The sequence below is a fragment of the Lepidochelys kempii genome, chromosome 2 (genome assembly GCF_965140265.1).
Source record: "Lepidochelys kempii isolate rLepKem1 chromosome 2, rLepKem1.hap2, whole genome shotgun sequence".
Taxonomy (NCBI): Eukaryota; Metazoa; Chordata; order Testudines; family Cheloniidae; genus Lepidochelys; species Lepidochelys kempii.
The window spans coordinates 258067744-258085696 of record NC_133257.1 but is presented as its reverse complement, the minus strand read 5'-3'; the positions used below and the strand labels follow the sequence as shown (position 1 = coordinate 258085696).

At 45.7% G+C, this 17953-nt stretch overlaps 1 protein-coding gene across 3 annotated transcripts in view; it reads left to right on the top strand.

Annotated features, from left to right (window-relative positions):
- The first annotated feature begins 429 nt into the window (after positions 1–429).
- OXSR1 (oxidative stress responsive kinase 1) overlaps positions 430–17953 on the top strand; it is a 117650-nt gene continuing 100126 nt past the window's right edge. The window contains exons 1-3 of one of the 3 annotated variants that reach the window (XM_073334695.1): positions 552–639; positions 7595–7709; positions 9589–9791. Coding sequence is in view for 1 of the 3 variants with exons in the window: in XM_073334693.1 (XP_073190794.1) it covers positions 570–639 (70 nt within the window). In the remaining 2 variants the exon portion in view is untranslated. Of the gene's footprint in view, positions 640–7594; positions 7710–9588; positions 9792–17953 lie in introns of all 3 variants that reach the window. The other 2 variants (XM_073334696.1, XM_073334693.1) reach the window with 2 other exon arrangements.

Genomic DNA, 17953 nt, shown 5'->3' with positions numbered 1-17953 from the left:
CTCCGGGATGGATTATACTACAGCCAAATCTTTACCCTTCACGGGATGTATGGCTAAAGGCAGCCGTTCATACGATGGTGGGGATGTGAGAAAGGTGAAGTTCTGACGGCGTCTGGCAAGCGCCTCACTCAAGATGGCGGATGAACTGCGTCTCTCTCTCAAGATGGCGTCGGCAGGCGTGCGCGAGTGACGTCATCCCGCGCCGGTGTGGGCTGGTGGAGGGACGGCCCATGTTCGTGGGGGGGGGAGAGGTTGCCATGGTAGCGCTTACCTTATTCGAGTTTGGTGGGTTTTTCTACTGAACTCTATAGGCCGCCTCTTCTATGGGCTCTTTGCTGAGGGGGGTGGTGACTAGGCCTCGCCGAGCATGACTGGGCCGCCCCGCCCCCCGCCGCTCCCTAACCGCGCCCCCGGGGCTGAGACCCCAGCCAATGGGGAGGCGAGAGAGGGGCGGCGCGGGGAGGGCTCGGGCAGGGTGGCTGTCGGGCCGCGGGGCTGCGCGCCTCTCTTCGTCTTTCGCCGCTGCCCGGCGCTGAGCTCGCTGTGCCCGGGGACGCGCCGCCGCCGCCATGGCCGAGGACCCCAGCTCCCTGCCCTGGTCCATCAACAGGGATGACTATGAGCTGCAGGAGGTGATCGGTGAGTGGGGCGCGCGGGGAGCCCCCCGGCCGGGCACGGGCCTGGGCTGCCCGCTCTCTGCGGCCGGGCGGGGGGTGGCTGCGCCGGAGGCCGGACCCGGCTCCATGGGGGTGGGGCGCGGGGTGCGTTGGTGTCTGGGCCGGCCCGGGGGGCAGGACGGGGGGGGTCTGCGCGAGCTCTGGAGCCTGACTCCTGGGGGGCAGGAGCCGTCGCGGGCGGGTCGGCCCTCGCCCTGGGGACGGGCTGGGCAGGGGACGTGTGTGTCTGGCCCTCGCCCTGGAGAGAGGGGCTGGCTCTGTTCCTGCTCCGGGGGTGTAGCGGCCGCGGGGCGTGTGTCTCGCTGAGCGCTGGAGTCGGGCTGGGCGGGGGTGGATGCCGGGGCTGGGGCTGGGGGGGGATCTTGGGGCCTCGGGCGGTGCTTGCGTCTGAGGGTCTTTGTTACAGCTCAGGAAATGGGAGGGCAAAGGGGGGACTCTGGTCTGTCTTCGGTGGAGGTGTCCCGGGGCCCGGGGTGTGTGTGTGTGTCTGCCGATGCGCTGAGAGCTGCATTTCTGCTCCTGGGGCCTGGGCGAGTTTGAGCTGGGGGGGCGGGTCTGGCAGCGCCTTCGGCTGTCTGTGTTTCTACACCGGGGGTGCAGGGATTTCAGCAGTGGGGGTGTGTCTCGGCTTTAACTGAAAAGGGAAGGGTTGTACTTACTCCAGGGTCTGTTCATGGATTTCCAAATTAATTGGTACGTGCGTTTCTGGGAGTGTCTTCTAGGGGACTCTCTCTTTCTTTTTTTCCGGAGAGGTGCATATTATATCTTAGGGTCAAATGTTTTTTTCCCCCCTTCTGTTGGGGGTCTGTGTGTTTCTCTAGCTTAACCTTTGGGGAAGGAGTTGTCTATATTTTTCTGATTTTTTGGAGGCTGTCTCTGTTTTGGGATTGGAAGTAACTGCTATGGGCAGTTGCCTGCCCACTTTGGGATTTGGAAGAGGGGTACTCATGTCATGCCGAATGGTGAGTGGTCTGTCTTGGCTGCTGGAAAGGATGAGGATGTAAGGTGTTTGTTGTGGCGTTTTGGGTGTAGGTAAATAATGAAGGGCAGTTCCTCTTCAGAGTCTGGAATATACGGTTTCTTTTATAGAACAGCTGCTCCAAGCTGTATTCAGTCAGAAAGGAGAGTCCATCCATATGGTGACAATTAATTTCAAGGCACTGTATATTGGTCTGTTTAAGGGAGGAGGAATTTGCTGGGCGTGTCTTTATATTTGAAATCTCTCTCATTCATTCTCACTTCAGCTTGAGGCAGCAGCCCTTGCTCTTTATGAATGACTGAATCTCTCTTGACTTAAACCTTGTTGTTGTGGTAGATCTCTTTGCACCAGTTCACTCAGTCTTTCTTCTTTTTTTAGTCACTTTATCACTATGGTGGTGTGAAGGCTATATTTGAGTATCTAGCACATTACTTATTGAGTGCCACAGGTGACTGTAAGGTCAGTGCCTCATGTTCCATTTCACCAGAGAGGCAGAGAGTGGAGGTGTAGGAGGGGTTGTTGGTCAAGGTCTTAGAACAGTTAAATTAAAAATTAATGTTTGAGGAACTTTTATCTTTTAAAGATTATAAATGAAGATGTTTCTGTCCTGCGTAGGCTTTACATCTCTGTAACAGAGCTGCTTTATTTTGCTAGGGTGGGAGAACTTGGGGAAATCATGGTTACAGAGATTAAATTCTTGGCATTGTTTGTTTTAAAAGTAGGAATGATCTAAAGCTATGGCTGATATGGAATCCTTCTTGAAGTACTGAAAATCCCCATTGCTTCATCAGATCAGGTTCTGTTCCCTCCCTTAGCCTATTGGGAGCAGCTGTACTATAGAAGGGGGAGAGTCTGGTGCCTGCAGCAGGGGCTGGGGAAACTAAATTGTGAGAATTAACACTTTTTAAACCCTTTCCAGGAAAACACATCCTGGGGAGGCTGGTGTCCAAAAATTGGGCTTGTCCTGTGAAGAAGCAAAAGCTAGAAAAAGCTGCCACTAGGCTCCAGTCTCTCTAAAGCTGGAGAGCAATTGCAGCTGTCTCTAGGAAGTGCTATGTTTGTGGGAGTCTACTAAGAGGTGCCTGCCCCACCCTGCAACAAGACCAAATCCTTGTGTGTGGATTTTTCGCCCTATAAAGTTCTTCTCTTATTTACTTTTATTAGATGTTAGTCTGTGCTGGGGGGAAAATGAAATTTACACAGGGCTAAGGGAGACATTTGAACTCCCAACAGCTGCTTTCAAGGGAGCTGCTGAGGGACACTCCTCACATAGTCTAACAATCACTAGGGGGACGTAGATACGTTGTAGTCCGCTTGTATCATATTGAGCTTGGGGAATAAACTTTTTAATTCCTTTTTCTTCTCCTCTCCCCCCTCCCCACACCCCCCAAAAAATCTGTATGCTGAATTTCTGGTTGCCAACTACTACCTGAAAGACTGCATCAGGATTCTGGACTATATTGCCTACTTTTGTGGAATATATGCTGAAATGTGTTTAAACATTTTTATTGCCCCCCTTATCTTATTCCTTCTTAATGTTAGAATGTCCTCCAATGTCTAGGATGTAGATGTGATTTAAGTCTCATAGCACATACCTAATTTGAGGGACAAAATGTTCCACGGTTGGCTAAGCACCTGGACTTTTTCCCCTCCTGCTTCCACATACCCTCTAACTCTCATCAGGGGCTTGCTGGGTTCTCATTACTCCAGATTTATAGGCTTACAATTTGTGGTCATGGTCAAAGTGGGAATCTAGTATGGAAAGTGCTAACCCTTGCAGCTATACTTTCAAGGTACTTAACTAGATCTGTGATGGATGACTAAGGTTAAGATTTTATCGTGATTATTTTTAGTAGACGTCACAGACAGGTTATCGGCAAGAAACAAAAATTCATGGAAGCCTGTGACTTTTACTAAAAATAATTGGGGGGGAGGACGACTGAAGCCCAAGCAGGGGGGAAGATAGCACCTGCTGCTGCGGTGGCTGACGGCTGCAGGGTCCACGCCACAGCGCGGAGCTCTGTGGTCTCCCGCTGTCTGACAGCTCTGGGCCTGCCACACTGGGGCTGAAGCAAAAATGTTAGAGATCTCTGAAAGTCACAGAATCTGTGACCTCCGTGACATAACTTTATCCACAGGGATGACAAAAGTTCTCTAGGTTTTCAGCCTAGCACTCTGTATGTTACATACTCAGCTATTTTTGATACCCGGGTAAAGGAAATCAGTTTTTCAGTCTCTTCTCTGATCCCTTATTTCCTCACACTAATTCTCTGCCTGTAAATATCCATGCAGAAATCCAGTGGGCAATGTGGCCTCTTAGTGCAGCAGTTAAGAGAGAACACATTCTTCCAGATTCAGGGAAGAAGTTCCCTTATAAATCACCTTACAGTTTCTATCTAGGTTTAAAAACCTGTTAGTCAGCAGTGGATCTGATTCATTCAATTTTAAAGGTATAGATTATTGCCTATATTTGTTATACTGTGTTAGCTTTAGTGACTAACAGCTGAGTATTCTCAAATACAGATTCCTTTTTTCAGTGTAATGTTGCAAATTGTCTTGTTCAGGATCAAAACTTGACTTAATTTTAAACAAACGAAAATTTACTGCAAACTGAAATTATAATAGTTATAGGGTCTGCCTGTTGTGAGTAGGCATCTTTCCTGTGTGACCATCAACTACTGTGGAATCTGGCTTCATTTTAAAAAAAAGTAGTCTCTCTCTCTTATGGTTGTAATGATAACCCTCCAGATGTCGACTGCATGGGAATCAATGCAAAGCTGTTTTCTAAAGTCTGAAGGAAGATAGCCCCATTGCTGCTGCTTCTCAGAGCTTCCCCAATCTGCCATAGAGTGAAGACCAAATAGAATTCTGTGGGTTCTCAAAGTTGCTATTGGGGGAAACCTCTGGGCAACAATGAAACTAAGTAGACTCAGCTCACTCATATTGGTTCTGCTGCATCTTCAGAAAGCTGTGAGCAGTATGGGGAGTAGACACTATCGTCCCGGGGGAATTCTGTACCACTGTGTGCATGCATAATAAATGAGCTACACATGTTTAATTTTTTGTTCAGAAAAAGCGTTTGCTTGAAAGCTGCTGCAGTACTGCCTTTTGCCCACTAGAGGGTGCTGTGGTGATAGAACAGAGCAGCAGCTTCTGGCCAGCTAGGGAAGAGAGAGTGCCTGCTTTCTTCACAGCACCTGTTGGGCCAGGTCAGGAGACAGACAGCGTGGGGCTGTTAAGGGTCAGACAGGGCTCATAAGGGCTAGTGGGGGACGACAGACTGGGGCAGGGGCTGAATGGGAGTGGAGATGTGGGGCCGCAGGGAGAGGGAGATGCGGGACCACATGGTGATGGGGGAGGGGAGGCAGGGCCATTTAGGGACAAGGGAGGCGCAGGGCCACATGGGAATGGGAAAGGGGGTGCAGAGCTACAGGGCCGAAGGGGGATGGTTGAGTGGGGGCACAGAGACACATGGGGGAGGGGGTGCAGGGCCACATAGGGATGGGGGGGGTTGCTGAGTGGGGCTGGAGGGGCACGTGGCTGGGGTACAAGGGGACACGGGTGCAGGGAGACATGGGGACAGGGACTGATGTGACTGACTGAATGGGAGAAGCTAAGGGTCAGCCAGGGTCTGCATGGGGGAATCTCCCGAACAATCCCTTCCCGCACCCATACCCAACAACCCTCCAAGTTCACACCCAGGCTTCTTCCCAGCAATTACTTCCCACTCTCTTAGCTCCTCCGTTACCCCTGACTCCCCAAAGCCTTTGCACTGGTTCTGAGGCGTGCAGTAAGTATGGTTCTGTATTGTAGTTTAAATGAACTATTACTCAAAATTCTGCATTAATATGCCTAGTAAGGAATCTATTTGTCAAAAAGCATTTCCTGAATCTTTTTTGTTGTCTGTATTGTGACAGACATACTTACTGACAGGTATTTTGAAATAAATGACCAAAAATAATTGAAACTGGTGTGATTATATTGTTGTTTTGACAAATTTGCAAAATTTTGCAGAACTTTAAAAGAGTGTACAGACTTTTAAATTTTTTAGCACAGAATTCCCCCAAGAGTAACGTTGGAGCAAGCTGTTAACTGAGGAGGAGGAGAATGTAAAACCGGAGGCAGGGTTGGGGGTAAATTAACAGAGAACTCCCTCTTCTCTCCCTTCCACCCCTGAAGACTCCTGCCTTCACAGCAGCCAGGAGGCTCTGGGTTGAGAAGGGGAGGAACAAAGGGTGAATATGCATGTTCCTTCCAGAAATGGTCTAAAATAAAGTTAATACATATTAAGGTTTTTCTCTTTCCCAGCAGCTGGGTATGTAGGTAGCTGTTTTACATGGGCATTGCCCCTGAACAGTAGAGCTTGTAGCTTAATCTTGTGGCATTTAGGTATGTCGTAAATTTTCAAGTCCTGTGGATCAGGGGGAATGTGGTTAGGTGGGAGAGATTGATTACTATTCTGTTGCACCCCCAAGAGCATCTCAAACAGTCTAGTTCTCTGAATGTTATCAAAATATCTATAGGGACCGATCCAACAAATTAAAAATGCATAGTACAGAAAGAGTACTCATAAGTATCTACACGCTGTAATAGCAGTTAAAACACTTTTATGTAACGGGAGAAGGAGATGGAATGGGAAAAATTTATCCAGCAATACGCTGTATAGAATCTGTTGGGGACTAGAATTGATGGTTCACCTATGAGTCTAGTATGGTAACTGTAGGCAAGTTGTAACTACAGTCAGTTGCATAAGCCTAAATAATTTAAACAACCAGTTTTTTTTGTTACTTTCATTTTCAATGTACAGCATTAGTAATAAAATCCAGTTCAGTTTTCACTCTTACTTGTGCTATTTGTTTCTGGCATTTCTCCATTTGTTTTAATTGGCTAACCTAAGTCAATTTCCATTGCAAGTTCTCAGTGTTCAGATTCAAAACACTGCAGGGAAATGTCTCTCCAATAAACAACTCGGTAGAAAGTTTGATCTGTTCTTTTAAAATGGAAACCTTTCTATTGGTCTTAGGTTGTATTGAAGCTTTTACAAAACCAACTTAAGAGGAACATAAAGAGTATTCAAAGTGCTGAGCCTATCTAAGCATCTATGCACATAGGCCTCATCACCATAACTAATGCCCCCCACTATGAAATCCAAACGCAAGTGCTTAGACTGTAAACCCACTTAAGCAGTCCAGTGTCCCTGCCGTATCCAAATCATCCACTCATCTGAACAGTGGGGATTTCTAGATACTTAGAACCTTGTTACCATCGCTTAGTAACAGCCAACCATTTGTCCTTGAATCTTTCCTCCTACCTGATCATCTTGGAATGAAGGAAAAGGGGTGTTCTACAAATGCAGTCCAGCTTCTATTGACAGCCCCTGCTACCTCCAGTTGGCACAGGAGGCAGATAAAAGGGAGGAAGGAGGCTGAGGGTATTTAAAAATAATAAAATCAAGCAGCAGTAGTACCTCTCTTCTGAAGAGGAGGGCTGAAAGAGAACCTCATAGAATCAGATTGGCTGCCTTTCCAGCTGACTTGAGGAGAGGGCAAAGGACTCTGCTTCTGCTTCCTTCACCTATTTTGGGGTGAGAGACACACAGGGAAGCCGTAAATAGAAGTAGACCACTGTGGTTTGTTCCTGGATGGCAGTTAGTTCCAGTGGAGCTAGTTTCTTGGAAAGATTAATATTTCACACTTTAGTTTGTCAATAAGCCATTTTATAAGTATAGTAACACACTCTGGGTTAGGCATTTCTTGGCTAGTAGTCAAATATCTTGGGTGTCCTTGGCTTCTCTGCATACCCGAGGGGTGCATTTATTGGCTGACAAATGCACACTCTGGAATGTTCTTGCTTATGTGACTGACTGCATCTCAGAGAGAGAATCGATTCTCCCCAGAATGTTCAGCTTTTAAAGTTCATCGTGACTATTTTATTCCAGAGGCTGGAGCTGTTGATGAGAACAGGAGCTGGTCCATTAAGGCTCTAGATGTTGACTTGAGTTCTTCTGAAATTTAAATATCTGAGCCTTTAAAGCTGCAAACAACTACAGCTAGGTATTTTAATTACAAATGAGTATTGAAACTGTAATCTGTTAAAACTTGATCTTTTGTGAAGTGTTTTCCCTGGTCAAACTATTTCACTTGCAGTTTGGCCACTAGGGTGACTAACGCTAAATGTAGTTTTAGACTTTTTACCTGCAAGCTTAGAAGACACAAAGTTGTGAGCAAGTGAGTATAGAAAATAACCATGGAATAATTGCCAGTAGAAAAGACTGCCGTATTAGGCAAATGGGAATTGCTGTACTAGGTCATCCTAGTGATCTGCCCAGTCCGTTTTTCTGACTCCTGTCATAGCTGAGCAACTGAGGCTCAAAGACGAAGATTCCAACTTTCAAAGTTGCTGTAGCTCCCTTTGACTTTAGTTGGAGCCGTCCATGCTCAGCACTTCAGAAAATCAAGCCTTATGTGACTTGCCCAGGGTCACACAGGAAATGTGTGACAGAGTCAGGCCTAAAACCCAGATTCCTGACTACTGATCCAGTGCCTTAACCACAGGACAACCATTCGGTTGAATTGTACTTGAAGAAGACTGTCGGTGCCTGAAAGGACTACTTAGAAGGTGACATTTAGTCATAACTATGTTAGTGAAGAGAACATGTCTTTAAAAATGTAATCTGAGTGAATGAAGTTGGATATTACGTCAGTAAGTGGTATGAGTATACTTGAATGGAAAATGTCAGCTTGGAAGGATGAAATTTGTATCCATAAATGTCAGTAAACATTGATTTCACCATACACCTACAAATGGCTGGAAAAAATATTTCCATTGAGAATTGAAATTTACAGATGGGCAAAGAAAGAAAAATGCTGGTTGGGAACTTATTAGAGTCAAAATTCATCGTTCGACTTTTGAATTAAGCTTGTTAGAAAAGGACGAGTAAATGAATAGTAAAAATCAGTAAGACTCGTTGATTTAAGCATATTTACTTTGTATATTTTGACATGTAAGGGGGACAGTTTGTTTTAACAGTTTATAAAACGTTAACATTTTGGATCTGTGTCCTGTCATTAAACAATTGTCTGACTCCCAGTAATTTCTTGCTACTGTAAACATTTAAACAAAAATCTTAAAAAAAAAAAAAAAAAGCTTTAAAATATACATCAATGTTATGAGTTGAAATTATATAATCCTGCCAATTCTATAGATATGTACATCTAAAGTGGCAGATATAAGCCTTATTATTTTGAGAAATGCTGTGTTCCATAGTACTTAAACACCAGGGGGCAGAGCTAAGGCTTCATATGCCACCATAAAGGGATACTGCCTAAGATCTAGACAGTTGAAACAGTTTTTGTCCTATACCTGCCCTGAAATGCTCTGTCAACTTCTGTGGTTTTAAAATGACAGTTTTTGCTATCTTTTACACATCTTTCTCTCCCCCGTTGCTATATGCCAGACCCACATGATCTGTATATGTCCACCTGCGGCTGGCCTATGCCAGCTGGCTTGGGTTAACAGGCTGTTTAACTGCAGTGTAGCTGTACAGGGACAGGTTCCAGCTCTGCGAACCTCCCACATCACAGGGTCCTAGAGTCCAGGCTCCAGCCTAAGTCTGAACATCTACACCACAGTTAAACAGCCCCTTAGCCCGAGTCAGCTGGCATGGGCGAGCTGTGGGGGTCTAATGGCAGTGTAGACGTACCCTCTGAGTAAGCGGATTAGACTCACAGGGTTGTCAAGTGCACAAAGTGAACAAATTAGAAAATGGAAATCTTTCATTTCTCGGTCACAGTAGTCTTATCAGGTGTTACATCTAACATAGAATACTTCTAAAAGTAACTTTAAGACAGTTATGACTTTTTTTGAAGTCCTTTAACTTTGTCACTTCCTGACTTTTGAGTGTTTAACGTGGCTTTTATTGTAATCTCCTAGGGAGATTAAAAGAAATTCTGTGATATGGAACTGTTTGGCTACACAACATGACAACATCAAATGCTGCATCCCACACACCTTACAAGGTTTTCTTAGAGGGAGCTCTTCTACTCTGCACTCTGGGAAGTCTGCAGGAGACAGCTCTCTCCAGCAAGCCTTAAAAGCTGCACAGATCATTTCTTTCAAGATGCACAGTGAATGAGGTAAGAGCTCTGGATTCACTCTGTGCATTTACTTTTTTGCTACACTGTTAAGTTAGTCCCAGTCTCCTGCTCAGTGTAGCTGACTTTCACTACAAACACTGCTTAAAGGAAGTCATACCAATTGTATTGTGTATGCATGAAGTGCAACTTTCAAAGGCTCATAACTCGGTCAAATTAAAATGAGTTTTCATTGGAATACATAAAGGCTCTTCTCATCAAGGGCCTAATTTCTGGCCAAACTTCAGCTTTCTACCCCAGCCATCTTCACTCTCTTCCTACTCAAAGGACTAAACTGGTTTTACTGAAACCTCCCAAAAGAAACTCCTGTTTGATCAGAGAGCAAGCCTGTGTCAGCCCAATAAGTGAAAACTTCAGAAAGTTATGAGCAAATGAAAGAGGTGAGATTGATGACAAACTGAAATACAAACTAGCAGTATCTCCTGCTGTGATAAACCCAAGCTGCTTATTGCTTATAGTTCTGCTGTCCTCAGTCATAAATAACTTTAGTCAAACAAGTTTTTTTATTCCTTCTAGTGCCTCATTATCAATATATCTATGTAGGAGGGAAATCACTTCACTTTTTCATCCATCCACAGAATTGTTAACTAGATTCAGATTGCAGGATCAAATTCTGTTCTGTTATCCCCAACTGAGCATTTGGGGTTGCACAACATAACTGAGTCCAGAACTTGGCATGTGTGTGGTATCTCCTTCTAGAGGTGATGTGTGAGAGGAAAGAATTTTAATTGCCTCTCAGAGCAAAGGGTGAGTTCCTAAGTTTGGCCAGTGGGGGGGAAGACGGTGTCGTCTTAACCGCATATGTGTCACTGGGAAATGGCTGGAACACAAATGGAAAGACATTTCTGGTGAGCTTGACACAGGTCATTAGATCCTGGGGGTATTCTGCAGCAGTTTTAGATAATTGAAAACCGTGCATATTTTTTTTTAGTTTAAACACAACAATGAAAAAATGCAAGTAGTATAGTAGTGTTGTGTTCTTCATATTCAAGCCACTTTGTGCTCTTGCCATGCTGTCAGTTTTCAATATGCCGTACATTCTTGTACTGAAGATGCTGGACAGTTGAGTAGAAGCTCTTATGAAGAAATCTGGAAGTTTTGACAGTAGGGAATTCTGGTTTCTGGGAGCTGAGAACCAATTTAGGATTGTGGAGTGGTAAGCACATCAGATGGGTGTTTCTACTAAAATCATCAGCAGTGAAATAGCTATGTTGATATTGTCATCTCTAGGTTTCATCGTTAACCTCATTGAGATGATTGGTGCAATTCAGATATCAGAGTTATTATTTCAGGATGTTTGCAGACTCATGCAGACAGGACAGCATTGGTTAAATCCAAGATTAAGGTTTTCTTCACAACAATGAGGGCTAGAAACAATTCTTTAGCTTAAAAAAGAGCCTAGATTCGTGAAAGCAATTCTGTAACAGCCAATTCAACCTCTATGGAATCATGGACTCCATGGGGCACTGAGCTTTCTGATGCTGTTCATAGTTGCTTTTCAGAACTGAAGTAAAGGGAAACATCCTTTACAATAGAACCACAGCTTTACGAACACCTGGGGAATGGAATTGTTCATAACTCTGAACAAAACATCAAGGTTGTTCTTTCAAAAGTTTAGAGCTCAATGTTGACTTAATACAGCTTTGAAACTTTACTATGCAGAACAAAAATGCTGCTTTCCCTTCATTTTTTTTTTTGGGGTAGTAGTTTACATTTAACAGAGTACTGTACTGTATCTGGGTTTTTTTGGTCTGATTGTGTACTTCCGGTTCCAAATGAGGTGTGGTTGACTGGTCAGTTCATAACTCTGGTGTTTGTAACTCTGAGGTTCTGCTGTGTTTAGAAAGGCCTAAGTTAAATTAAGAGGGCTGATTAGTGAATACATGGTACATCTTTTCTAAAGTGCATGTGAGAGTTACATGCGTACATTGTGTTAGTCCAGTGGTCACCAACCTGTCGATCGTGATCGACTGGTCGATCCTGGGGATTCTCCCAGTCGATTGTGATCTCTGGCTGCGGTGGCACAACGGGGCTGCTGCCGTGGCCCCACGCCACTCTTGGAAGTGGCCAGAATGCCCCTGGGGAAGGGGTCTCCATGCGGTGCTCTTGCCTGCAAGCACTGCCCCTGCAGCTCCCATTGACTGGGAACGGGGAACTGTGGCCAATGGGAGTTTTGGGGCGGTGCCTGCAGAGAGGGGCAGTGCACAGAGTCATGTGCCCCCACCCCTCCAGGGGCACGTTGGCCCCTTTGGGAAGCGGTGTGGGGCCACGGCAGGCGGGGAACCTGCTTTACCTCGATTGGAGGCACAGCAAGGCGAAGTGCCACCTGGTGGGAGGCCGCACCCCAACCCTGAGCCCCCTCCCGGAGCCTGTACACCAAACCCCTTCCTGCACCCTGAGCCCCTGTCCCATTCCTGAGCCCCCTCATAGAGCCAGCACCCTGTACCCCCTCCTGCATCCCAACACCCTCCCAGAGCTTGCACTCCTAACCCCCTCCTATACCCCAAACTCCTGACCCAGGCTCAGCCCAGAGCCCGTACCCCCTCCCAAACCCCTGCCCCAGCCCAGTGAAAGTGAGTAAGGGTGGTGCTAATGGGGGGGAATGGAGTGGGTGGGGCCTTGGGGAAGGGGTAGAATAGATCCTGTGTTGCTCTTAAATTCAAAAAGTGATCTTGGGTTTGTAAAGGTTGCAGACCACTGTGTTAGTTAGATTTCTCTGTGTGTTGTATGTCCCCGATGGATGAACTCCTATTCACCCTCTTATTGCTTGTTCAGATACTTCTGATAGACGTGTAAAGGTAAACTGCTGTAGGAGGGAGTAAATATGCCCTTTACTGCCTCTTTATGATGTATAGAGATGCTGTTGTTTCTTCAACTTTTCTTCTGCTGCTTGTTCTACATTAGTGATGCTGGTCCTGGCAACCTCTTTGCTGGAGGGTTGGTTGATATTTGGAGCATCTGAATGGTGATATTGCAGCTCTTTTTTTTTAAACCCAACTGAATATACTCTCCTCTTGTTTGGGGGATGGGAGAGCTGCAGACTGACATTTCAGCACTGACCTTTTTATCTTTCAGATTCTCCAAACATTTCCAAATAGCTCTATTAAAAAGATGGCAATTGGAACTTGATTTAAAATTGAGTAGTAGAGGATGCAAACTCTTGTCTAGTAAATACCTTGACATTAACCTCCCACAAACAGCATTTCAACAGAAGAATTCTCGTTAGATTGGTTTCGGAGTAACAGCCGTGTTCGTCTGTATTCGCAAAAAGAAAAGGAGTACTTGTGGCACCCTAGAGATTAACCAATTTATTTGAGCATAAGCTTTCGTGAGCTACAGCTCACTTCATCAGATGCATGTAGCTGTAGCTCACGAAAGCTTATGCTCAAATAAATTGGTTAATCTCTAAGGTGCCACAAGTACTCCTTTTCTCATTAGATTGACATTTCTCCATGTCAGGGACCCAAACCTTGATTTTAACAGCTGTGAGGGCATGATGGACAAGTATCTTGAACATAAAATTATTCATTCTGCATATAGGATCCAGGATTCAGAGTAACTCTTCTTACTCATGCTTTGGTAATACTGTTTCTAGCAATTCAACTAATCTTGTGCACTGAACCCGCTAATAGAGACAGAAAAGATCCTATTACATCCAGCCTATGCCTTGCAATGACAAGATAGCAGCCTCCAATAGGGCAGGGGTTCTCAAGCTTTTTCTCTCTAAGGTCCCTTTCAACATGCTATAAAAACTCCAGGGCCCGGGGGGGGGGGGGCAGACTCTGGGCAGGGGCCTTGGGCAGAGGTGTAGTTTGACTTCTGTTTGCGGGTGGGGGTGGGGGGGTGCAGCGGGGCTCAAGCCAGCTCTGCATGGCAGGGTCTGTGGAGGGAGCGCCACCTCCACCCCCTGACTCCTCAGCAGGCCACCCAGCCTGTCTGGGTTGGGGTGGGGGTTTGGGAGGGCGTGCAGCCAAAAATTGTAACTCAAAGGTGGGGGGCTTAGCTTAAAAATTTGAAAAGAGCTTAGGGTGCAGGGGGTGGGGTAGCTAGGGGCTGTGTGCTGGTAGGACTCCCCTGCGGTCAATGTTCCTGGAGGGATCTGCCAGCCAAGGAGCTGGGTCTCCCCACCCGGGTGGCTATTACCTGCTGCCTCTGCAGGAGCAAAGGGGGCTTGGAGCTGAGGAGCAGCTTCAACCTGGGGCACCAGCAGGAGAGGCGGGAACGCTGCGGCTGCCTGCTCCATGGCACAAACCAGAGCATCAGCTTCCCTGCACAGCCTGGTAACGGCAAAAACAGCAGCCGGCACGTTTTCCCACAAATAGCAGTTACCTGTACTGAGCCTGCTCAGTTTGGGTGAGCACGCTCAGTACAACCTAGATAGGAAATTCTTCTGCCAGCAAGCTGTTTGTGCCACTACACGGGCTCTGGCCTCCTGCCTCCGACCTGTCCTAGGGGCAGGGGAGAGGTGCGGAGCTGTGCTGCTCCTGGGATTGCCATGCTCTTGCACTGCAGTTTGGGTGTGGCAGTGCCCTCCATGTTCCCAACTTTGCCTGTGGGCTCAGGGCTTCTACCCCATAGGGAGCACCAGGGCTGGGGGATTCAGTCCGGCGCCTCCTGGCTTCAGCCCCATGGGGGGCGCTGGCAGGGATCGGGTCTTCAGCCCTGTGGGGAGCGCCGTAGCCTCCTTGAAAGGGCTTGCAAACTCCTGGGGGCTGCGGACCCCTGGTTGAGAACCTCTGCAATAGTGGACATATCAGATGGTTAAGCAGCTATATGTAAAAACTAAAATAACCACTGCTTTTACTGTCAAACATCTGCATTGTATACTGACAGCTTGTTTTGTTCGGTGGAACTCCAGCCAAATAAAATCCCTTACAGTTGATATATACTGTTCCAGACAAAATTCAGAGATAGAGGTTGAGAGGGGAGGAGTGAGAATACTTGCTTGGCTAATGTATCAGGGCTGTGTTTTTAAGCCGTGGTAATAGGAACACAATAAGCATGACATTTATGTTCATAGAAGATTAGGGTTGGAAGAGACCTCAGGAGGTCATCCAGTCTAACCCTCTGCATAATACGTTACAGCAGATACCATCAAGACAGCTGAAGTGAATGTATTGCTGGCTTCGGAAATAAGATGTCTCGGCCTGCCTTTACCTTCCATCCTGCAGACTTAATGCTGCATAACTTTTGTGTCCTTTAAATTAGCCAAGGAGGCTGGCAAGTAATGAAATACATATAGTTGGTTCAAACCGCAAATCTAATGTGGATATGTTACTATCATCTTAAGTAAATGTGGCAGATTGCAAAGGAGTTGTGTACCTGGCCCTCAGTGCTTACCATGGTTGCCAGTGTGGGGAATACCTTTCCCAGAGACAATTCTCCAGATAACCCTGGCATCTTGGGGGTACTGGACAGTCTTGTGCACCCTGTGATGAATCCTGAGTTATTCTAAGCACCTCTGAAGGCTTGCTTATCCAAACCCGTGGAGGCCCTGAGTTCACCATCCCCTACAAAATCCTGTACCTGCTTGATATAGAGTGTTTCAATCAGTCTCTCTTGGAATGGAGAAGGGTCTGAGGCTTCTTCCTTATTTTATTATTTGTATTACCACAGTTCCTAGGAGCCCCAGTGTGCTAGGCTGGACAAACAGAGACTGTCTCTGCCCTAAAGAACTTGCAATTTAAGGGTATGTCTACCTGCCAAAAACGGTATTCTTATTTGGGTTAGCTAACTCAGGTTAAAATAGCAACCTTAAGATGCCCTCCGAGTTTTTACCCAAACTGCAGCCGTAAGTTCAGTTGCAGTGTCTTCACTGCTTTTAACCTGAGTTAAGAACACACTTTTTTGGCAGCATAGACGTTCCCTTTCTATAAGACAAGAGACAACAGATGGATGCAGACAGATGGGGGATTACAAGGAAACAACTCCAGCATTGGTCAGCATCATATTCCTTCCACAAACATCTTTAGATGGAGCACCTCTTCAATTTTCTCCTCATTGTAGTACTGGGGGAGATAGTCGGTGGCTGAAACTTCCACGGCTAACCAGCAGAATGCGGATGGATGGGGAGATGTCCGCTCTACTCTGCACAACACTCTCTAAGTGGCAGGAAACTAACTTAAAAAAATCAGACTGCTCAGCTTACTGTGATATTAGCTGGGACTTTATATCTATCTATATCTATATCTATATATTTAAATAATACGGGTGCGGTGGTCAGGTATGGTTAACTGTTGAGAGAGTGGCTTCCTGGAAAACTAGTTGGAAAGCCAAGTCCCTCAATGGCAATGTATCTGCTAACTCGTCTAAATTGATTTATGAGAGTGGCTACCACCTATTCCACTTTAATTATCTTCTAGTATAGGTTTCAGAGTAACAGCCGCGTTAGTCTGTATTCGCAAAAAGAAAAGGAGTACTTGTGGCACCTTAGAGACTAACCAATTTATTTGAGCATAAGCTTTCGTGAGCTACAGCTCACTTCATCGGATGCATACTGTGGAAACTGCAGAAGACATTATATACACAGAGACCATGAAACAATACCTCTTCCCACCCCACTCTCTTGCTGGTAATAGCTTATCTAAAGTGATCACTCTCCTTACAATGTGTATGAAAATCAAGGTGGGCCATTTCCAGCACAAATCCAGGGTTTCTCACCCTCCCACCCCCATACACGCACAAACTCACTCTCCTGCTGGTAATAGCTTATCCAAAGTGATCACTCTCCCTACAATGTGCAGTTTCCACAGTATGCATCCGAAGAAGTGAGCTGTAGCTCACGAAAGCTTATGCTCAAATAAATTGGTTAGTCTCTAAGGTGCCACAAGTACTCCTTTTCTTCTAGTATAGGGCAGCTCCTGCAGTTCCATAGTGTTGGTGGCAGATTACCCACAGCCCCCTTTGCCCCCAAACCATCTGATTCCACTAGGAAAAGGTTGAGAACGACTGCTGTAGACCCAGCCCACTCGGATGTTGAGGATGGATGGAAGAGAAGGAATGGGGTAACAGATGACATTTTCCTGGAGCAATGCTCAAGTGATATTAAGAGGTGTGGGCAAAGATATTAAGAGGTGTGTATGTAGGGGTGGTCAGCAATGGGGAATAAGATTCCTCTTGCTCCCTGTAAAGCCCTGACCTGTCTGGTGAAGTGAATTGACCACTTCAGCTTCCCAATAATTCATCAATAAACAGTCCCTTCTAATTATAGCACACAGTACAACGGGAGGGGAGAAGTGTACCAAAACTGAGCTATAGCAGCCTATTGGTGGCTGATGCCTTTGAGGACAAGATGACCTCTTGCCAAATGACTGTTAAAATGTTGTCTGCTCGCTTACATAAATTGCAGAGCTGGGCAGTAATTCTAATTGTCTGTAAAATACTGCTTGAGCCCGTATTGATGTGGGGGTGTTGGAGAGAAAGTATGGTTAAATGAGTGTTAACAACATCCAACTATTTTTAGCTGTCCTCTTGGTACTTTCCTCTGTGTGTGCTGAACATCAGGAATCTTGAATTAAAACATTGTCTTGGACAGAAACACCCATGCTCTGAACTCGGTGCTTGTTTTTTGAATGGCACTGTAAACAGCAAAAGCTCTCATCAAAATTGTGGATTATTCACTGCCAGCAACTTTATATGCAGTTCAAATATTTCACACATAGCCCATCTTTTATAGTTGTTTGTTAGTCTGCATAGCTTGGTTCTGTGTATTTCTTTTCTGAACACACTGGATCAGTACTGAGACAGTAGTTGTCTGCTGGTGTGACCAAATGCACGCCTTCATTCACACTATACAGACTATTATGTTTTGTACAAAGACCTTACAAGACGTAATGATATCATTTGAAAACTAATAACTCACTGGTCAATAATATGGTGAAATGTATAGCAACATTATACGTGAAGTTAGTTATTAACATATGATTAAATTGTGACTGAAATGTGTTTACCAGACAAGTCTCAGAAGGGGGTAAATCTATTTCTCAAAGATAAAGGACAGGCTGACGCTTCCAGCAGAGGCCATCAGAGTTGATCGTGGCCATTTTTTGGCAACAAAGGGGGCAGGAACAGATCGATCTGTATTGTAAGAAACAGCAACCTGGAACCTCTTTAACCAGAAGACTCCATGTCTCCATCTTCACAGT